The sequence below is a fragment of the Notothenia rossii genome (assembly GCF_949606895.1).
Source record: "Notothenia rossii genome assembly, chromosome: 6".
NCBI lineage: Eukaryota > Metazoa > Chordata > Actinopteri > Perciformes > Nototheniidae > Notothenia > Notothenia rossii.
In genome coordinates, this window is record NC_136909.1 from 20,426,559 (window position 1) to 20,449,347 (window position 22,789).

A 22,789-nucleotide genomic window follows, 5' to 3' on the forward strand; every position below is an offset into this window, starting at 1 on the left:
GCCCATAAGATCATCGGGACGTCAACTGGTTGTTCCTGTTTTAAGAAAGGGTGGTGGACTTATGCAGTCTGACTCTGCACATTTTAAACAAACCTGATTATAGATTTATATGTATTGTATTGATTAGTATACATCTTAGCACCTTTTTAAATAGGTTTGTTTGACCTATGTAAAACAACTGCATATTTTTCTAACACTAGTGACGAATGATATCTCAACATTTAACAGCAACATTGTTTATGACTCATCTTATCACATCCCATAAACGTTTCTGTATGACCGTCTGACCTCATCTTCTAATCTCTTTGGAAACCTGTGACAATTAAATTGACTGAACTGTTGATGAACTTTTCTGCTAAACCATGCTGATTTTTTCCATTCAGTAAAAACCCCACATATATGTTTTTTTAATGCAACTAAAAGCTTAGCATAGCTTTTTTCAGACCTCCTATTCAAATTACCTTGTCGACTACTGGTCTTTTGTCTCGAGACATTTGAGATCTGCAGCATGTAAGGCAGCCTCTTTGTTTCGTATTAAATCAGCCAGGACCTTCTGTGTATCAGATAGTAAAGTCTGTCATGGTATAGCCATCTCTGCAGCTGTAGCTTGTTCCAGGGTTAACACATATGGACAGACACATTCACAGCTATGGGAAGTTTAGGTTGATCATTATCTTGTCTTTGCATAGATGAGGCTGACTAGAGCCTGGGGTTACAGAAAGGAGTTAAGTGGGACCTGTTCTGTCACACAGGTTAATTATGCAAATGTTTTAAATTGTACAGCATGTCTTAATTTTATTTTTTCTTGCAGACGACATGACATGTTGAAGTAGATAAAATGAACAAACCCAAAATGGCCACAGATAAAGGGTGAGTTGCTTGGCTATTTGAGGACAACCAAATGAATAGTGCACCCTAACACATGCAGGCTGTGAAATGTAGTATGTTAGTGTTTCTGGGTGAAATCTGCTCTGTCACAACCATCTGTTCACACATTCTCTACCTCTTTCTCACTCTCTCTGTCACTCACTGAGTGCTTAAATTCATTCTTTCTATAACTATTTTGCTTTGTAACTGTCCCTCTCCACAAGTGTTTGTTGATGCTGTTTATTTTCCTGTTGCACTGTGTGCCTCCAAAATAAACTGTTATTGTGCAAGACAGCAGTTGACTAATGATCATGATGACTTTAGATAACAACACTCATCATTAATGCAGCAAAAGGACCTTGCAATAAACCTGTCAGTGTTTCTCCTGATCTTTTCTAGCTTGATATTGTGTTCACTGATGTGACTTAGTCATCCAGTTTGTAGGCTGTCTTTTCTTCTTGCTATGTTTTCCCTTGTCAAGATCACTTTTTTCCTCATTCTTTCCCTTTTTCAATGTTTTCTTTTTCTGTTTGCACGCACGCACGCACGCACGCACGCACGCACGCACGCACGCACGCACGCACGCACGCACGCACGCACACACACACACACACACAGTTTCTCTCTCTGTGAGAAGCTTTGCTCCACAGGGTTCAATCACAGAGTTTTGATTCTCTCTCCCATGTTTGCCATTGCTGTACTAACAACTGACCTCTAACCTTGTGTTTCCAGCTGAGTGCCACTGAGCTAAGATTATAACCGGGGGATGGGTCACTTTCCCAGAAATAGTGAAGCGCTAAAAAACTGCCTCAATGGTCAACTTCATTGAAATGAATTAAAAAGAGATAATATACAATAACAGGGTGTCCGTGGGGTCTTAAAAAGTATTAAAAGTTGATAAATCAATTTAGCAAAAATTAAGACTATTAAAAAGTATTAAAAAGTATTAAACTGCATTTTCCAAGGTATTAAGAAGGTTCACAGCAACGACAACATGAAACACCCTTTAATTTACTGAAACGACATGTCGGGGAAACCCCACAAGGCGGCCGGTTATGGCTAGAAAGGATCCGTCTAATGTAAATAGGACGTCACTTTCTCGTTCTAACTCTTGTTGTAATCGGAGCGGCTCGGTTGTAATCGGAGCGGCTCGGAAGCGCAGTCACGTGGCTGAATGTTTACGTTTGGGATGGCGAGAAACTAAACTATATTAAGTATGTAAATACTTGTTAGCGGTCTTGCTGTTGAAAGAAGAATGACAACACTGTAGATCAGCAACACTATGGTTTATTTTGTATTCACAGGCAAGTCAACGTTGTTGCAGTAAAAGTCCCAAGATAGCTCCTGGTGCAATAAAATGTATGTTGCATGTTACTGCTGTAGATGTGTTTACCTCTTTTATATCCCGTTGGGTAGTTTAATCTTCAGCAATGCATCATATTCTATAATATCATCATATATGTGTAGCTTTGTCTCTGTCGTATCTTTCAAAAGTAAAGTGAAACAGCTGTTTTCAGCTTTGTGATGATGCATTTTCCAGCTGATCCAAAAGGCTTTTTAAACACCTTACTTGGCTTAGGAGGGAGGGGAATTTTCTCAACACATAAAGGAACACTTTATCCTTCAGTTTATCACAAGCATTACATCAACACATTTGGAGATCCTAATTTGAATCCAGTCTGTAATTTGATATTAAGGTTTTAATAATGAAATGAGGTCATGAATCGAGTTCAAGGTTAAGATCATCTTTATTATCCTATGTACAAAAATTAACATACAACATTAATATAACAGTAACGAATAAAACAAAATAACATTATGCAACTCTGATCTTCTTGCTGATACTTTTCAAAGTTACTTTTACATTTGCTCTACTTCTCCTGCTACTGTTTGCTCTGCTTTCAACTCTGCTCTTTACTCTGCTTTCCCTGTTTCCTCTGTTCTCCTCTCCTCATCTTCTCCTCAGACTATCCTCCTTTTGCTGTATCCTCTCCTGTTCTCCTCTCCTCATACTCTCCTCCTTTTGCTGTCTCCTCCTCTGTTCTCCTCATCTCCTCTCCTCCTCAGACTCTCCTCCTTTTGCTGTTAGATATTTAGACTGTAATGACAGCTTATGATATACTTTTTATAACTACATCAATCACATGCAATGGATTAAAAACGTTGTTTTACTTACCACCTCTTTACAGCTCCATTCATCTCCAAGCTTCCAACATTTACCTGGCGGTGGTGCCTTGGATGAAAACAACTTTTGATATGATACAATACAACAACAATAGTTAACACCTATCCACAGCAATAAGCACAATGAGAAGACTAATGGTCTCTTTTATACCAATTTCTATTGGAGTGAAACGAACTGTGCCATGTCACATAGGATTGGAATGGATGATTGGCTGTGTTTTGTGAATATAGAGGAGATGGCAAAAGTAAATATACTTTGTTCTTACCTAAAGCATCTATCCTCCTCTTCGTACCCCTGCCTGCTCCTCCCGCATTAGACTCTGGGAACTTAGCTTTTAAAATCTTGTTCAAGCTGTCCACTCTATAGTTGGATCTCATGACCTCAGCTTTATGACCCACCCGGCCTGAAAAAGGGTGTCTACGATGGCTGGTACTGAGAGGTGTTATGGTCCTCTTCTGCCTTTTGTGTTTGGGGGGCGTGAAGTTGAGAGGAAGACTACTGTCATGTGGGGTGTGTTGCTTTACGTCCTCCAAAAGATCATTTAGTCTTGATATCACTGTACACATGAACGTCTCATCCTGTAGGTGGTATGTGTGCTCAGTAATTTCCCGCAATAAGGTCCCACACTGCTGTCGTTTCCTATCTCTTGAGGACTTTGAGTGGTTACCACTGCTCTGATTACAACGAGAGTTAGAACGACGTCTCTTCTCGATCTTCCCGCGATCTTCCCGCGTCCCGCCCACCCCGACCCTTTCCGATTACAGCCGAGCCGCTCCGATTACAACGAGAGTTAGAACGAGAACGTGACGTCATATTTACATTAGACGGATCCTTTCTAGCCATAACCAAGGCGGCCCCATGCATAGCGCGCCGTAAAATGCTGCTTAATATTTTAAGTTTCGTTGCCTTGCTCCGCTCTGTGTGTGTGTGTGTGGGGGGGGGGGGGGGAAAATAAACGACTACGGTAACGGGTCCCAAGGTGGGTAGACCGACATACGCAACGCTCTTGAGGTCCAACGGCTCCGTGTGTGCCCTATATGATCATTTTCTGATAACGATGAAAGAGCCCGCCTCCCTCTCCCCACGTCTCCTGCTGCTGCTGGGCTGTCAGAAGAGGGGGAGAAAAAGAGAGGCAGTCACCGTTTATTAAATATTATTATATTATTATACAGAGAACAGAGTCGTTATCAATTTGTTTTAAAGCTCAATAAATAACAAAGAAGACCTCTGACCGGCACTTTCCTAATTTTGTACGGAAGATTTAAACTTTAACGGACATGTTGACCACATTTTTTTTACGGAAACTGCCGCACGGTCCCCTCGTTCCTTGGAAGAGGCGGAGAGGTGGATGTTTTTCCTCTGCTGGTGGACTACCTGAGAGATACAGCAGGAGAACACGCCGTCCACCGCGGAGAATAAACAGAAGGGCAACCATGCTCCGGGGTCTTCTTCGCTGCTTTTGGTGTATTTCGGGCGGCAGCAGCGCCACTTACAGGCCTGACATATGTACTACATCGTTTCCAGCATTTCCAGCGGTCTAGTGTGAACGGAAACGATAATGAATCGAATGCGTGTGTGAACGGAAGCCTTTTTTGCGCTTGCGTATGCATTTTACCGTGTGGGGCCGGGGTCTAAGCCAAACTATATCCGGTCACAGAGATCTGCTATTTTAAAGTAAAGTCAACACATATAGACCCTAAATATAGTCTATATTAAGAACGAGAAAAGTCTTAAAATATATATCCTTTTTTGTAAACATATTACAAATGTGTGAGGGTGATGACGTCAGAGCATCGTTTTATGTGCCAGGGCTTAGCCCCGGACAGCCCCAGCCCAATTTAACCCCTGGGTATTTGTGAGGCAGCTCCTATATGGCATTACCCCGCTGAAGCTCACCAAAGTTTAACATATTTCATAGTTCAAAGTTTTGTCAATTGTTTTGTTTATTGGTCAAATACTGGTTTCTAATGTTTTCTGAGGAGTTTTACTGGAATGAAAGAGCACAGACTCTACAGAAGCAAAAAAGCAGCATACTGCATTAAACCTGACCTTCACAGAGAGGTTGAAGTTCATGTGTAAAGGAGGCTTCAGTAGTCTGTCTGCACTCTGTTTAGTTTTGCTATCTTACAATCAATATAGTAAATGTGAGGTAAAGTCTGTTGCCAATGTGACCGGTTAGAACTCAAAGTTGCGATGAGGTCTTAAAATGTATGGAAAGGGTCTTAAAAAAGGTCTTAAAAGGTATTACATTTGACTTCAGGATTCCTGCATATACCCTGAATAACAGCACTGCCCTTTAGTACAGAGAAGGCTATTTATGTTGGTTATTATTCTGGTTTAGACATATTTCTCTTACTTTAAGCATAAAAGGGCATGTGCCCATATGAGGGGCTGCTATGTCTGTTCTCCTGGTTAACTCCATGCTGGATAAACTAAAACTGATCCATCATTCTAATCCCTTTTTAATCTCAGACATGAAGCAGGAAATAGTAACAGATTTCTCTCTTAGCACATGCTTATGTATTAAGCACCCACTTTGTAAATGCATCCATATGACACACTACGCTTTTATACTGACATCAGACCTTTCCAGATGGACTTGAATGTGCAATATATAAATACATACTTTTTTCTTCATTTTCCTTTCATTAAATGCTTATAATGGAATGGATTAATGTATAACATGTTCATGTTACATATATTTCTCCAAAAAGTAAAGCTGTTTGTTCGTGTGCGTGCGTGTTTCCAGCGTTCCCAGTAACTCCAGGATCCTGATGCTCCTGGCCCAACTGGAGAGGATGAATGGAGAGACCATGGCGAGAGATGTCGAAACAGCAAGACAGGTCACTGCAAAGATATATCATCTCATACAGACACAGGGTGAGAGCACACACACGCACGCACACACACACACACACACACACACACACACACACACACACACACACACACACACACACACACACACACACACAACATGCAATGCACTGTTCTCAAACTGTAACAAAAGAAAGACTAAATCTAGTAATTTCCCTGTATTTCTGCGTTTGTTCAGAGACATGTGGTATGTGAGTATTGGTGTTATCTCAAGCTAAGTGTGATAACATGAACAGTGCTGCCACCTCTTTGTTTGTGCCGATGTATTAGACTTAAATCGTTTTGTTGGCAGTAACTTATGTCGGCATTGTAATATGTTTTTACAAAAAACGATAACTCTAATTGTAATCAAATCAACCACTGTGTTAACTATTACATAAGCAAATATACAATATTGAATAGAATGAAGGGTTACACATACAGGAGCATCTTCCCTCCAGATTAGCACCCTGCTCTTAAATTTGGACAAAAACAGGAAACACATAGGTGGAATAACTAATAAAGTAATTTATTGACCACAACATATTCAAAACATGCCCAACAAATATTGAGTAAAAGTGTAGGGTGTATTCCTGATAATTTGCTGCATGGTTGTTAAAAAGAAGGAAAATAAATATCTAAACCACAACACAGAAGTGTGTGAGATGAGATCCGTCCCAGAGGACTGGCTCGGTGTGTCCCATGACGCTGATTACCCTCCACCTGGCCTGCAGCCCTGGCGACAGAAAGCAAAGCAGCATCGCAGCACACAGAGCAGAGGGGCCGTCACATTTATTCCACACACTCTTCCTCCTTTTCACAACCTGGTGCCTACACTACAACAATGTTACTTCAACGACGGCAGTTTGAGTCAGAGGTTCCGGTGGATGATGCTAGGAGCTAATGTTGACTTATGGTACTCATTTGAGGCCATCTATCATATTTGACCTGTGGAGCCACACATGGCTTTATGCAGATTAAAGCTCATACAGTAGAACTCCTTTCCACCTGTAAACTTTGATGTGTTACCTTGGTTCTCTTTCAATTGCCGCTAAGCTTCAGCTAGTCAGGTTGAGTTTAACTAAAATGAAACTGTGTTCAGTGCAGCTGCTGTTTAAATACAGATGAGTTGGGGGTAGTCAAAGTATGGATCAATTGATACAGTGTCTTCAGATCTGGTTCTCTGATTACTCCTTGAAAGGAGAGCAGAGAAGAAGTTCTGACAGCAGAAGAAGTGTTGAGCCTCACCGCTGTGTCGAACACGACTGAAACATGAGTTTTTCTCTGTTAGTAGGGCCTCTCTCTGACGGTCCAAAGCCTAGGAAGAATAGAAATCTCTGATGCATGCATCATTGCTCCTGTGCTTTAACACTTAGCTGATTAATGCCAAAAGTAGTTGTTAATTGTAAACTACTGTATATGTTATTTATCAAGCAAAGATGCCAAACATTTTCTGTGGCAACTTTTAAAATGTCAGAAGGATTTGTTTTTATCCTTCAGTTTTAGATTATGATTTTACATGTTGGTATATCTTTGTACTTCATACTGTTGTTTATCCTGGGCTTTTGGAAATTCGATAGGCATTTTGTACTACTTTGGGACACATTTTTAACCAAACATTGTATCAGTTAATAGAAAAAAGCACCAATTTTATTGACCGATTAATCAATAATGAAAACATGAAATACTTTAAATACAGTTTTTAATTAAAATATTAAGAATCGTTTACCACAGTACTACAGATTTGAACTATTTACATTATGTTTATTTGAATACTTAAATAAAAACTCTATAATTTGTATTAGTTTTTAATCAGTGGCACTTTCTTGCCACTACGAGTTTCTTAAGCTAGGGCATGTTAGTCATAAGAATTTAGGTATAGTAGAACCTTCGGTGTGAGTCTGAAAATATGTGCTGAATCATCTCCTTGAAGTTTTAAGCATGCTGACATTTTCATACTTCTTTACTCACCATCTCCTCTCACCATAATTCATCCCGTCCTCCCACTTTAATGTTAAACGTTAATCCGTCCCAACGGCTGGGCTCAGTGGAAAGGCTTCTGTGCGTGACCCTGTTATTCCTGATATATCAGCTGTCCAGGCTGTCTGTCACACCCCGCCTGCAGCCTCATCTTGAAATGTGTATGAGCGAGACGTTGATGAGGGGGAAAGACGGGGTCTGGCCCGGTTCACGGTAACCAAACACCCCAAGACCGGCTTTGCTGTACTCTTGTCTCATGTTCATAATTTTTGGAGCTTAGTAGACAGTCTAGAGATACAAAGATAGTAAACAAGGATGATAAGGAGAAGGAAAGTATGAATCGGATGAAAAATCTATGAAATATAATTATTTTAAACAATAAGCTTCACAGACCATAGTAAATCTTGTGTGGTTTAATAGGAAATGTGTCTCGTATAAAAGGTAACAATTCTAAATGTTTTGCTGTCAGAAATTCAGTGTTTGTTTTTCTTTGATAGCATAGCAGCTTTCTCTTTACCCACAGTGCTGATTAGGAGAAAGGGGGGAGGAAAGAGGAGAGGACGTGTGGGGAGAGGTTTCTTATACAGTTGTCACATTTCTATAGGAGCAGCTGGTGGTCTAGTTTCTGGTTCGTGCAAGGGGAGGTTTCTGCTTACTGAGTTCATGGTGTCCTGACCCTTTGCTTAGTGTTGGCACCATAGGTTGGCAAAAAGCTGGAGGATTGAGAGTAGAGCAGTTTGCTTCTAGCCTTACAGGGATATTGAAGTACAAAATATGTTCCAACGGGCTTTTTCACTTCATACAGCCCAACAAACGTTGACAGTTAGACTCACAGTAGACCTGTGCAACCTTAGTCTTTTGAGCCTGTTCACCTGGACTTTTCTTTTTACCCAAAGCTTTAGTCAATTTTAAGAGCTTTTGAAATGGAGTACTGTGACAGCAGGAGATATTATCAATCTGCAGTTTCCCCAGAGCCACCAGGTGAGATTAAGAATGAAATATATAATTCAGGTGTTTTTGATCAAATGTATATATCTTTTGGGCATTTTACTTTGCAAATATTTCACCTTTTTCAGGCCAGGTGAGATAACACTAACCATCTAATGTGTACAGTTAATCTGCACTACTTCAAGCAGTCATACATGACTTATATATATGATCATTCGAAATGAAAAATATGTAGGTTTTTGTTAGCTGTCAGTCTGCTTTTATTTATAATTATTTTTCAGTGATCTATGTGCAATCCCTTGTGTGTATGTTGTTTTTAGATTTTTGAGGATTAGTGTTGAAAGGAGGCCAGTTGGTTTTGGAGAGCTTTAAAAAGTCTGGCATGACGTGTGTGTGTGTGTGTGTGTGTGTGTGTGTGTGTGTGTGTGTGTGTGTGTGTGTGTGTGTGTGTGTGTGTGTGTGTGTGTGTGTGTGTGTGTGTGTGTGTGTGTGTGTGTGTGTGTGTGTGTGTGTGTGTGTGTGTGTGTGTGTGTGTGTGTGTGTGTGTGTGTGTGTGTGTGTGTGTGTGTGTGTGTGTGTGTGTGTGTGTGTGTGTGTGTGTGTGTGTGTGTGTGTGTGTGTGTGTGTGTGTGTGTGTGTGTGGAGATGCACATAGTTGTAAAAGTGTGGAGTTCATCATCAATCATAAAAGCTGCATGATTGACATCATTGCCATACTTGCCTGCTGCGCGTAATTCCAGATACATGAAACCCTCACGTGTGTAGGATCATCAACAGGCTTCATTTTTGGAACAATGTGAAGAAAGACGGTTGAGTTTTTTCAGATTTAACTGTATTTTGTGTTTGTTCATTTGTAATAATTATTCTTTCCATACCCATGTTGATTTGATTTATTGTATATTCTCTTCAACACATGTAATAGCATTAGACCATGAAAGGTGGAAAATGCGTGCGTCAAATAAACAACATACCTGTGTATTCTAGTTAATAAAATCCAGTATTTAATTTGACATTTAAATATTACACAGATTCTTTATTGTATGTTATTATTTTATGTAAATGTAATCCTCTTTAATAAGTTAATAATGGTTTCAAAACGGTTCTATAAAAGGAACTAAGGGCCTCTTTCAGGTTGAAGGACTTCTGCCCAGTATCTGTTGTTGACTCTCAGTCATGTGTTTTTGTTCGGAGAGTTTGCATTTGTTCCAAAACAGGATTGGCTCAATCACTGAGGCCTCTTCAAAGGACACTGGAATCTGTCAGCCCATAAATTACAGGGCAGCTGTGCGGCGTGATTGAAAGCGTTGAAGTAGGAATAACAGCACAATCATTTATTTTCACATGTTTTTCAGTGCGATAGGTAAAGGTAAAACTTGTGTGCGGGAGGAACTATTTGACACAAGGTAACAGTTAAAGAAAAATGATCTATGTATGGTGCAATGAAGCAGTAACCCAGGGCAGAGGTCTTCACACGTTCCAGGATAATCCACTGTGACGTTGGGACATGCCTTTATGGCCCGGCCAACGTTTACAGGACAAGCTGCTTTATGTGGAAAAACAGCCCTTGCATTGTTTGTACAGGACAAAGCACAGCTGTTTATCCTCACATCTCTGATCCTTTTTGTTTTCTTGTGTGTTGCAGAGAAGAGCGGAAAAGAGGTGATGTCCAAAGGCTCCAGTGGCATGGAGGTCATCCTGGCGTCACTGGAGGTAAACTCACTCACGGAACATTGCTGCTCAGAATATGACAACACTAAGCTGACTCAGTTGTTTTTGTTTCTGTTTGCACAGATAGATAGATTGATTTCCTATACAATTTCATGATCAAAGACCTACCATTGTGTGTGCTAAACTAAACTAGCTTGATATTTAATGTGCAGTAAGATAACACTTATCATACAACTATTGTGAGAAAAGAAATCAGCAATAGGAAGATGTCTTTCCCCTCCCTTTTAGGAATCCTTCTTAAACCTATTAGACATCTCCAATATGAGAGAATTAGCTCAGTGTTTTCAGGCAGACATAAGAAGCATCCCTGGTTTTGTATAAAAAGCTCTAGGAAACTACACTACAGATGACACATCAAAGGCTCACAGTAATATTCACTATGTATACATCTGAATGTTTTTTTAACGTGTGTAATGTATGTGGCTCTGGCAGAACACCAGGGACGTCCCAACCACTCTGAACATCTTGTACATACTCAGTGAGCTGCTGACTGTGGGTATGTAGAGCTTTCCCTTTTTTTCCAAACCCCAAATTGATGAGCAGTTCATGCCCTGATTTTTAGAGCTAATAACAACATTAACTTCCTTTCTGGATAATAAGTTAGCGGGCATTTTAACTGTCCTTTCCAATATTCTTTTATGACTCTGACTCTTAGTGTAAATCTGTTCTAAAAAGCATAAACAACTCAGTTTAACACTCTTAATAAGAGTGAAGTTACTATCACCATTTATAAGTTATAAATGGTGATAGTAACTTCAGCTGAGATGCATAATGTTTTAAGGTTTGTGCTTTCCAGGATTTTCACTGCATATTTCCATGATGAATTATGCTTTATCACATCTAATGCTGTCTGTTTTCTGTCTATAGGCAGAGGTCGCAGGGTGGGAGTATTTGTGTCCAAAGGAGGAACAGGAATATTATTCCAGATTCTGATCGGTGCCAGTAAAGAGTTGCCTCCCAGTGAAGAACTCATGCTGCAGCTTCACTCAGTGCTTGCCAAGGTTGGACCAAAAGGTAGGATCAATGTGACAGTTTCACACAAACACATCAACGTTTGCTTTTGTCTCTGTTCTCATCAGTTAACTGTGTTATGTGTCCCTTATGTCAGTCTGGTCTGTGCTATTAAAGGTGCCCTGTTAACATTCCTTTAAACAAATGAAAGCAATGTTTACGCTGTTCCTGCTGAAGGAAACACATTGTGTATTAAGGAGCATTTACTTCCTCGTAAAATATTTGAGATGCATTGCTTACTGAACCGGCAGTGTTCTTCTTTGCAGCAACATTGATACTTTTCTTGCACGTAACTGCCACCTGTAGATCAATAAAATAGTGGTTGAACCATCCAAAAACATTGAAAATGACTGATGTATTCTCTGCATGAACATGTCTTCAGACAGAAAATTCGGAGTAAAGGCTCGTCTGAGCGGCGCGCTGAACGTCACGGTCAACTTAACGAAACAGAACCTGCAGAATACCAAACTGCTTCTGCCCTGCCTGCAGGTTCTCAGGGTTTACTCCACCAACTGTAAGTACTTTTAAACTCCACAGTTGTACATTTTCCCTGTGTCCTCCCTCTCAATTTCTAATTTTGTCTGATATTTATTAATGTATTGTTCTTTTAAAGCGGTGAATGCTATTTCTTTGGGCAAGAATGGAGTGGTGGAAATCATGTTCAAAATTGTGTCGCCATACAGCAAGAAGAACACCAGCCTGCTTAAGTAAGCCATCGATTGCTTTAATGAGCCATCATGAATGCTGTGTGTAAAACAAACCGACACATCCACTGCCTCTACTTTTCTTCCTTCAGAGATTTGAACAACTTTTAATCTTTCAATGGGCTTTTAAGCATACCATGAAACACATTTGTCTTGTTTCTAAACCAACAGGGTGGCTCTGGACGCACTGGGAGCGCTGCTCAAATCCAGTGAGTAATTTGCTTTGTAATATTGTCTTTTGACTCTACAGTAGTTTAGTGAGCTTTCTTCTTCTGACACTCACACACAATTTTCACGAATGCTTTCCCTGTCCTTGATATTCTGTTTCTCACTGACGCAAACGCACTTTGTGATCATTTAATATGGATTTTAAGAAACCAAAAAACAAAACGTTTTACACCTCCCATGCTTCTCTTCATCCCATTCCACAGTCGTAAAGTAAAAATCCTCCCTGCTTTCTCATGTCCCTCTTCCATGTTTCCTTGCAGAAACGAATGCTCGCCGTGCAGTGGATGGCGGACATGTGCATATCTTGCTCGCTCTGTACCAGGACTGGCATCGCAATGACACACGCCATCGCCACATGCTGATCCGCAAAGGGCTGCTGGTCTGCCTCAGGAACATTACCAACATCAAGCTCGGCAGGAAAGCATTCATAGACGCTGATGGCATGCGGATCCTCTACAATTCCTCCTCTGTGAGTGAGAAGGGCGACATACGCATGGCAAACAATAACAGCATTCAGCACATATGTTCTGCATACACACACTTACACTGCTCTACTTTCTGTGCGGTTGTATTTTAAAGGAGTGTCTCCCGGTGCGGACTCTGGATCCACTCGTCAACACTTCAAGTCTCATCATGAGGAAGTGTTTTCCTAAGAACCGTCTGCCTCTGCCCACCATCAAATCGGCCTTCCACTACCAGCTGCCACATACACCTGCTGCAGGTCCTGTGGCGCAGCTCTACAGCCAGCCACCTGGGGGTGAGAAACACACACACACACACACACACACACACACACACACACACACACACACACACACACTCACACTCACACTCACACTCTCACACAGTTCACTAGAGGGCGCTCCAGCATAGTGTTTGCGCACGCCTTTCATTGTTTTTTTTCTGCCAAACAGACAGACACTTAAACTTATTTAGCGCGGTTAGCTCTCCTAGATTCATTTCTACATAATAAATAAACACATACATACACACACACAAATAATGATTACATCCCTCGACCGCATGATTGGTTAATGAGAAATACTGCTGCACACAATATGCCTTACAGGAAGAAAGATTCTTCAGCTCTGCGACAGGCCCTTAAAGAAGGGTAAGACGTACGTAAGAAACATCTCCATCCTCAGAAAACATAGACTCACTCACTGCTGCTTACTCATTTACTTCCCTCATAACTTCGTTAAACTAACACATGAAATGTGTTAGTAATAAACATGCCTAGTGCACAGTGCTTTTTTGCTTGCTTGCTTACTAGTAGACTTGTACTGTCCTCAACTAATACGCTTCCTTGTTGCGTCCACAGGTTGTCTGATGAAAAACTTTAGCCTATTGTCTCTTCCCGTTAATGTATTCTTAAAACATGTTCAATCGAAATATAACTTTTCATGTAGCGCTATACTTAGAATCTCCTTGATGATGTCCACAAATGTCAGTACAAATCTAACAGGAACATATACCACATAGTTGAGTTAACTCCTATATTGTCAAAAAAACATGTCTATGATGTCAGTTGTCCAACTATGGAGAACAGTGTCACAGAACAAGCTACTTGGCTTTCATGTTATCAAAATGACTCTGTCTTTTAAATCTCTCACCCATCTCTGAATCATGGCTGCTCACATTTTGTAGTTAACATTTTCTCTGTTATAGTAATTCAGCTCGGTGCCCGAAATCCGTTTAGTTTCCTGTCTGTAAAATAATGAACTCCTGACTTTGGCAAAGAAATGTAAACCTTAGTTTTAGGGAAAGTCACCTCATACTGTCTGTGTGTGTGTGTGTGCGTGCGTCTGTGTGTGTACCAGTGGATGATGTGGTGGATGAAAGTGATAACGAGGAGACAGACGCAGACACAGAGAACGATACTGAGAATGAAGAAGACGAGAAGGATCAAAACACTGCGGTAATATTCAGCACTCGCATGCACACACAATATTTCACATACCAACATTATGTGTAGCACTTAGAGTTCAAATTGTTCAAAGAATGTTCTCTGTATGCAAGGAGTGTTAAAGAGACACTGCTGAGATGAGGCCTAAGTTAAATACATCGTTAACGTTTTAGCATCATGATTGAACTTTAGTAAGAATTACTGTTGTTTTTATAATTATTATTAGCCCTCATTGGCTAAACAATGGGAATCTATAAGTGTATCGGGGGAGTTTGTATCAATGATAACATACTTAACTTCTACAGATTGTCAGTTTTGTCTGACACACCTCCAGCAGGGGGCAGTCATAAGCCAGACAGTGCCTAACACTCTCATATCACATGCCTCCCATATCTGATATGTGGTATTTACAACAACGGATGAAATGAAAAAAGTGTTCAGCTCCTTTATGAGTGAGTTGGCATTCCAGCGAGGCACTGAACATTTCAGAGCACTATAACATCCCCCAAAAATTAAACATAGGTGTCAAGGTTCTGTGTTCTCTGATCCTTCTCATATTCATAAGATAACAAAAGACTTGAGCAATAGCCCAAATACAGAATACTACTCTATGTATCCCCCATCTGTCATCCAGACAACACACATTCAAAAGTATAACATGGATGTGTGAGTTTTCTCCCTTTGTGTCTTGTCATCAGAATGATGACATAGAGACGGACCTCAACAAGCTGCATCCCAAAAAGAACCCTGGCCGTCCGTTCGAGGAGTTGAGGGTCTATGAGAGGTTCTTCTTGGAGCTTTCTGAAGACTTCCAGGTCAGTCCTTTGTGACTATGTTGACAAAGGTTTTTAGTATGAAAATATGACCAAAACATCCAGTTATACCACATGAATTATTGGTGTATTGATATGCAAGTATTTGACAACATTCAACAATGTGTTATCACAATACTCTCGGTTGTGTCTGTATATTTTTAACACATACTTGTTCTTAGGTTTGATCTTATTTGCTCATACGTTTGTGCGTCAGAATGAATTATTATGAAACATACATTAAGTTTACATAGAAATATATTTTCACAAGATCAATTTATGACCTTATTTAGTTTTTATTTTCCTTTTTTTAATCATATGATTATTAGCTTGAGAAATGTATTTTACCATTTACAACTGTTCTATTTTCATGTTTTATTTGTCCTTTATGTTACTATGATTGATGTTATTACAATGAGATGAATCCATTTTACCCTTACGCTAAGTATTGCTCATTGTTTGTATTGTTATTGGTAGATCTTCAATTGTATTTTAACGGGTTGAGTGTGAGGTCTCTACCACATGTTATTACTCATCGCCACATCTTATTCCTGCAGGGTTATAACTTTGAATCCTCAAAGAGTGCCTCTACCACATCATCATCTTTCTCCTCATCGTCAGCCTCGAATCGATCCTCTCGGCCAATCATAGTGCCCACAGCTCAAGCCCTGTCCCCAAAGCACACCCACACATTGAGCTCTCAGGAGGATTGCAACCCAACCAAAGGACAGCCCCCCCTGCCGGCTCCAACAGCTCCCACTCCTGCTCCCTCTCTCACACCTCTAGAACTGGACACCATCCACCTCACCAAGGATCAAGACAAAAAAGAGGAGGCCCACATTCCTTTCCCCGACGCACGTACAACATTGCCCTCCCTCGCCAGGCCTCCATCTCAAGGGCAGATGATAGAACAAGACCTAACAAATGTGTTTGAGTGTATCTCTCTGGAACAGGAGGGGGCCCTGAACTCAGGAGAAGGAGGAAGGGGACTCAAACAAGATGGATCCCCTGTCAATGCCACGAGACACATTCAGTCTCCTCTGCTTTTGGGAGGTATTGCTACCCGCCGTGTGGGAGGAGGCAGCGGCAGTAACCTTGGTTCAGAGTGTGGCTCAGAGGGTGCCGAGGATGAGGGGGGGGAAGGAAGCGTTTTGGAGGTGCCAGACACTGCGCTGCTGCTCCCGCTGCACGACCCCGACCTCTATGTGGAGATGGTGAAGGGAACACACTCCGTACCCCAGTACGCAGAAGTGGCTTACCCAGACTACTTCGGACATGTACCCCCAACATTTAGGGAACCCCTTCAGGAGAGAGTTTATGGTGTTCAGAGGTGAGGCCCTATTCTAAAAAATGTGATATGCAGAAGTGATTTAGCAAATAAACTAAAAAGGGGATACAGGTAATACAAAACTTGATTGTTAAATTAGAAACCATGCAATCAGTAGAAAACTGAAACTACAGTGTACTATTGTGTTTTCCGTGCCACACAGATTAATAAGAAAAAACACATTTAGTTTATTTTTTTTTTTCGAGCGTGTAAAACCAAAGAAAATACAAATGAAACAAAAGATGATACAGACATGATACAGTACTATACAAATGAATGCAATAACAAAACGAAATATTTAATTAATAATTGAATAATCTGTAGTATCATTGTCTAATATCAATAAACAAATATTTTCTCTTTATAATATTTACTGTATTAGACACTGAATGTGAGCTACAGTTTAAACTTCTAGCTTTGCTTTGTCTTTAAGGCCATGGTTGTGGGTAAAGGCCTTTTTTTTTTTTTTACAGCTTATTGCATTCATCCTTATTAATAAACAGTATTTTGTTATGAATAACCTATGTGTGGTTCCATTGTATCAACCATGAATCTGTTTTTTTGGTGTAATCCTGCAGGTCTAAAATATTCCAGGACATCGAGAGGTTAATCCATCCTAATGATATTGTGGATAAAGTAGTTTATGACCTAGACATTCCCAGGTGAGTCCCTCTTACAGAGTCTGATAACGTAAAGTATTGCATGCTTTGCAGTCTAAACGGACCAAGACATATTTCTAAGCTACCCTTTTGTCATTTGTCTGATTCTGTTGAATACTGTGACATTTTCAAAGGAGATTAGCTCAATCTATAACCCACATGTTGTTGTGTTCAGTTGCCCTGTGGTTGAAGATGATGGTGAATCACTGAAGTTCAACTCTCAGTTTGAGTCTGGCAACCTCAGGAAGGCAGTTCAAGTTAGGAAGTAAGTATTTATTTATTTATTTATTGAATCAGTTAAATAGGAAGTAGTAGAAGTCCACAATGCAGTTTTAATTAAGTCACCTTTCAATATCATCAAGCTTTGGACAACCAACGTTTACTATATTTGACTGTGTGTTTTTCCAGATATGAGTATGACCTTGTGCTGAATTCAGACATCAACAGTAATCACTACCACCAGTGGTTCTACTTTGAGGTGAGTGGCATGCGTGTCGGAGCCACCTACCGCTTCAACATTATCAACTCTGAGAAGTCCAACAGCCAGTTCAACTATGGTGAGATACACAACAACATGTAAAACATTGTTTTAGCATGTTATCCTCCATTTGACTGGCAGAATATTTTCTTTTCTGAATATTACATTAAATGAGACTGTATTGAATTGACCGAGCACCCATATCATTGCTTAAAAAGGACACGGTACACGTTAACCTATAACTAAAACGTGTGTGTGTGTGTGTGTGTGTGTGTGTGTGTGTGTGTGTGTGTGTGTGTGTGTGTGTGTGTGTGTGTGTGTGTGTGTGTGTGTGTGTGTGTGTGTGTGTGTGTGTGTGTGTGTGTGTGTGTGTGTGTGTGTGTGTGTGTGTGTGTGTGTGTGTGTGTGTGTGTGTGTGTGTGTGTGTGTGTGTGTGTGTGTGTGTGTGTGTGTGTGTGAGACTGTGTGACTGTGTGTGTGTGTGACTGTGTGTGTGCAGGCATGCAGGTGCTGATGTACTCTGTGCAGGAGGCGATCAGCGGCAAGCCTCGCTGGGTCAGAACAGGAACAGATATCTGTTACTACAAGTAGGTGCTCTCTATGGGCAGAGTGGAAGGCAGAAACCACTTTTTTAATAAGAGTTCCAGTAGTTTAATACAACTTACCAATTTTCCATAATGCGGCCGCTGTGCTGCAGTTTAGAAGTACCTTGTATATATATATATATATGTTTTATAAACAGCAGCTATAAAGCACTCTCGACTAGTTTATTGCACTGACACCGTTATTATGAGTTATTAGTTTACTAAGTACTGCAACATCTTTGAAAGGAATCCTTGAGGTAGAAAAATAAATTGTGATAGACGCTTTACACCCTTTTTCACAAATTGCACCGCATATTTAGAAAGTACTGCATGTATAATTCTACATGCACTTAGAAGCCATTTTATGAGATACACTTGTGCTCTGCAAGTCATTACAATTTACTGCTATACATTAACATTCTCTAAATGATGGCTATAATATTCAGTTTTAGGGCTTTTGATGCAACAATAAACATAGAATATAAAGAATACAGTATAATGAATGTATGCAATGTACAGAGATAAAACTCCAACATTTTAAACTGAGCAGAAGTTTGAGTGTGATATTATGCAACCTTTACTCATAAAATGTTCTTCCTTCTGCAGGAATCACTTTGCCAGGAGTTCCATTGCAGCTGGTGGTCAGAAAGGAAAGTCTTATTATACGATGACCTTCAGCACAAGCTTCAGCCATAAGGATGACGTCTGCTACTTCGCCTACCATTACCCTTATACATACTCCACTCTTAAGGTAGTTCTATAATAACACTGTTTGTAAACTAGAGAGCATTATTATTTATACAAATCCAAGACCATTTACAACTGTACTTCCCCTCCTAAATGCCCCGACAAAAAAGTCAAATGTAATCAATCACTTCATAAACCACAGTATGACCACAGATGCCCTCGCCTCTTAAAGGACTCCACTGTTGTGTTTCCCTTGCTGTATCACTTATAATTGATTAAAATCTCAGTTCCAATAGCTACTGTGCTCTCAAACTACTGAACACTCATTATTTGAATAGTTTTGTTTTGATTATTGAATTTCCCTGCCTTTTTATACAGAGTGACTTATAATACAAAACACAAAAATAAAGCTCAATCTGAATCCCTTAATCAAACAGCCAGTGCAACAGCAATAATACACACTAACTTGTTAAGAACCCAGGAGGGATGGGGGCTCAAAGGAAAGTTGTACATAATGTTAGTGTGCAAAAATATAACTTGTCCTTGTGTCCTCAGATGCACCTGTCCAAACTGGAGGCTTATAGGACCCCTCATATCTACCTGAGACAGGACGTCCTGTGTGAAACTTTGGGAGGAAACAGCTGCCCCTTTCTCACCATCACTGCCATGCCAGAGTCCAACTCCAATGATCACATCTGTCAATTCAGTAAGTTAATCACTGAATGCGTCGTTTATATTTGCTCACCATCACCTCCATACCCGAGCAGGAGATTTGCAGCTTCAGGATTTTTAATAAATCGGTAAACTTGATCAGCAGACTGTGACTACTGTATGATGTATTTATATTGTTTGTGCTAGGACTTCCATTCTCAGTATTAATACTGAATGGATTATCCTGACCTTCAAAATCATTGAGTTATCATGGGAAAGGTTTTATGTACAGCATCTTTTTGATCACATCAGTATGGAAACTGATATAGGTGTTTCAAATGTATTTTTGTCAGATGTCCTGGTAACAGCTGGCAGCTTGAAACCTTTTGTAATACGCCATAATATCTTATCATTAAATGGCTGTTGTATTGCCAGCCTGACAAATATAATCTGGTGGTTTTGGTGATGCATACAGTAATGCCTGGCTCATAGATCGTTTTGCCAAGATTTCCTCTAAAAATATTCTCTATTAATTGACACACATTTTATTTTCTAACGTTTATTTATTTAAAACAAAGGCTTGTTATTAATACATTAGAAAAGCCCCTGGGGTATCAGAGCATGCCTGTTTGTTTTACCCCTGTAGTTTACTGATGCTGTTCCTCAGCTGTAAAAACTTTGAATTGAACAATCAGTTTATTTTCTCTCATTACTGCACTCTCATTCTTTCTCTATCTTTCCCCCTCTTTCTCCCTTTATCTTGCTCCTCAGGGAATCGTCCTTTGATCTTCCTGTCGGCCAGAGTGCACCCTGGGGAGACCAACGCCAGCTGGGTAATGAAGGGCACACTGGAGTTCCTGATGGGCAGCAGCCCACTAGCAGGCAGTCTGAGAGAGTCATACATCTTTAAAATAGTCCCCATGCTTAACCCTGATGGAGTAGTGAATGGAAAGTGAGTAAAAAGAGAAATGCACACACACTGAAGATACGGTGCACGTTGACCACAGCTTGATTTTCATTAACACACACAAAGCCTTGTACTGAAGGATTCTCCAGCTGTGGCTCTGCTCTCCTTCACCCTCTATCCTTCCCCTCTTCTGCTGTAGTCATCGTTGTTCTCTGAGTGGAGAGGATTTGAATCGCCAGTGGCAGAATCCCAACCTTGAGCTCCACCCCACCATCTACCATACTAAGAGCCTGCTGCAGTACCTTGCACACATACAAAGAGCACCACTGGTATGACCTCCAATTAACCTGACTTTCTTCTCTTTGGGGGCATTTGTGCTTTGCTGCATCATCTTTCCTCGGGGAGAATAAAGAACCACTCTTAACGTCTTCCTAAAGCGTGTGACACTTCTCCTGTTGTAGCTGCACACTCCGTTTTGCTGCATTTCCACGAGGCTACACATGATCAAATCAACACATTCAGGCATTAAAGCATATACCATACACAACAGCCTTCATTGCCCTCTGCACTACACTGTGTGTCAGCAATGTTAGATATATATATATATATTTATCTTTTATGAGAGATTTGTTTACTGTACAAAGGGTGATGACTTTATAACACAAAGCAAGGTGAGGCCGCTGTCCTTCCTCTGGAAATAAACCTGAGGAAAAAATGTATTTTGAGATGTATGAGCAGTAACACTGCAGTACTATTGACATTTACAACCATTATAACACATTATCACAGTGTATTTAAAGAAGATACAGTGAATTCAATTACGCTATTGTAACTATCTCTAAGGATTTGTATTCAACCCAATATTTGTATCGTTTATTTGAAACAATACAAATAAAGGAGGAAATGAAGCCAATTTGGATCACTGCCATATACATCTTGATCATAATCCTATCCTCCCTCTATTTTGTGTGTGTGTGTGTGTGTGTGTGTGTGTGTGTGTGTGTGTGTGTGTGTGTGTGTGTGTGTGTGTGTGTGTGTGTGTGTGTGTGTGTGTGTGTGTGTGTGTGTGTGTGTGTGTGTGTGTGTGTGTGTGTGTGTGTGTGTGTGTGTGTGTGTGTGTGTGTGTGTGTGTGTGTGTGTGTGTGTGTGTGTGTGTGTGTGTGTGTGGGTGTGTGGGTGTGTGGGTGTGTGGGTGTGTGGGTGTAGGTCTATTGCGACTACCACGGCCATTCGAGGAAGAAGAATGTGTTCATGTACGGCTGCAGTGTGAAGGAGACCGTCTGGCAGTCCAATATCAGCGCTACGTCCAGTGACTTACAGGAGGACCTTGGATACAGGGTACACACACACACACACACACACACACACACACACACACACACACACACACACACACACACACACACACACACACACACACACACACTCCTGTTTAGATGACTGTTCTCACATCACTGAATAATAATTAAATCAAACTCAGCACAAAGAGATAACCTACACTAAGTTTACAGAAAAGAGATGCTGTTGGAGTATTTGATATTTACATCAGCACATGTCAACCCCCTTACTGTTAAGTTTGCATTGAAATCTTTTCCCCCCAATTAGCAAAAGATTGTAGAACCATTTTGAATTCTATCTATTTATTTTGTGTTTCGATGCCAGCTCTTATAGGATTTACATGTCCAGATGTGATTTACTTCAGTAGTTCACCTTGAATGTTACTCTGCAGTGGGGTAGGACTTATTTTGTATTTCCGTTCACCAGCTGGGCAGGTCAAGATCAGTTTGTCTTTTTATGCTGGATAGCAAAAAAGAAGTTTTTCGCTCAGCATAATGCTAAAAGAAATGCCATTTCATTACAGATTTTTCTGGTGGACATGTGGCTTTAGGCTACCGGCCATAGCAAGCGTTTTTGGATAACAGCAGCATAAGCTTTCTTAAGCCACTGCTCTGTACTTAAGCCATTCTTTGCTTAAAAAACTGTTGTGGTTCCCTACAATAAAACGAGTTTATCATCTGCCCCTTGATGCTCTTATGCCCCCAAACCTCAGCAATTTGATGTGTTTCTCAGGCCCTTCCTAAGATCCTGTCCCAGATCGCCCCGGCCTTCAGCATGGGGAGCTGTAGTTTTGTTGTGGAGCGATCCAAAGAGTCAACCGCCCGCGTTGTTGTGTGGAGAGAGATAGGAGTGCAACGCAGCTACACCATGGAGAGCACGCTCTGTGGCTGTGACCAGGGAAAATATAAGGTACGTTTTTATTTTAAAATACAG

The 22,789-nt window shown here is 40.6% G+C and overlaps 1 protein-coding gene and 2 long non-coding RNA genes across 6 annotated transcripts in view; 1 reads left to right on the forward strand and 2 right to left on the reverse strand.

The window, feature by feature from the left end:
- agtpbp1 (ATP/GTP binding carboxypeptidase 1) overlaps positions 1-22,789 on the forward strand; it is a 36,511-nt gene that overhangs the window by 629 nt on the left and 13,093 nt on the right. For 2 of the 4 annotated variants that reach the window (XM_079686774.1, XM_079686775.1), the window contains exons 2-24: positions 812-870; positions 5,802-5,932; positions 10,479-10,546; positions 10,997-11,060; positions 11,432-11,578; positions 11,958-12,089; positions 12,189-12,282; positions 12,451-12,488; positions 12,768-12,976; positions 13,087-13,264; positions 14,328-14,425; positions 15,112-15,228; positions 15,783-16,555; positions 17,131-17,214; positions 17,387-17,476; positions 17,620-17,768; positions 18,189-18,276; positions 18,880-19,024; positions 19,516-19,666; positions 20,383-20,563; positions 20,718-20,847; positions 21,725-21,856; positions 22,589-22,765. In XM_079686774.1, the coding sequence (XP_079542900.1) occupies positions 839-870; positions 5,802-5,932; positions 10,479-10,546; positions 10,997-11,060; positions 11,432-11,578; positions 11,958-12,089; positions 12,189-12,282; positions 12,451-12,488; positions 12,768-12,976; positions 13,087-13,264; positions 14,328-14,425; positions 15,112-15,228; positions 15,783-16,555; positions 17,131-17,214; positions 17,387-17,476; positions 17,620-17,768; positions 18,189-18,276; positions 18,880-19,024; positions 19,516-19,666; positions 20,383-20,563; positions 20,718-20,847; positions 21,725-21,856; positions 22,589-22,765 (3,408 nt within the window). In that variant the 5' untranslated portion in view covers positions 812-838. Of the gene's footprint in view, positions 1-811; positions 871-3,977; positions 4,032-5,801; positions 5,933-8,619; positions 8,870-10,478; positions 10,547-10,996; positions 11,061-11,431; positions 11,579-11,957; positions 12,090-12,188; positions 12,283-12,450; positions 12,489-12,767; positions 12,977-13,086; positions 13,265-14,327; positions 14,426-15,111; positions 15,229-15,782; positions 16,556-17,130; positions 17,215-17,386; positions 17,477-17,619; positions 17,769-18,188; positions 18,277-18,879; positions 19,025-19,515; positions 19,667-20,382; positions 20,564-20,717; positions 20,848-21,724; positions 21,857-22,588; positions 22,766-22,789 lie in introns of those variants that run through there. The other 2 variants (XM_079686776.1, XM_079686777.1) reach the window with 2 other exon arrangements.
- Positions 2,597-3,844, reverse strand: LOC307042726. Its single transcript, XR_013809221.1, has 2 exons — positions 3,318-3,844; positions 2,597-3,100 (listed from the first exon to the last, which is right to left on the reverse strand). It is a non-coding gene; the product is annotated as an uncharacterized lncRNA (long non-coding RNA).
- On the reverse strand, positions 6,417-8,419 carry LOC307042727. The gene is made up of 2 exons (XR_013809222.1): positions 7,880-8,419; positions 6,417-6,644 (listed from the first exon to the last, which is right to left on the reverse strand). It is a non-coding gene; the product is annotated as an uncharacterized lncRNA (long non-coding RNA).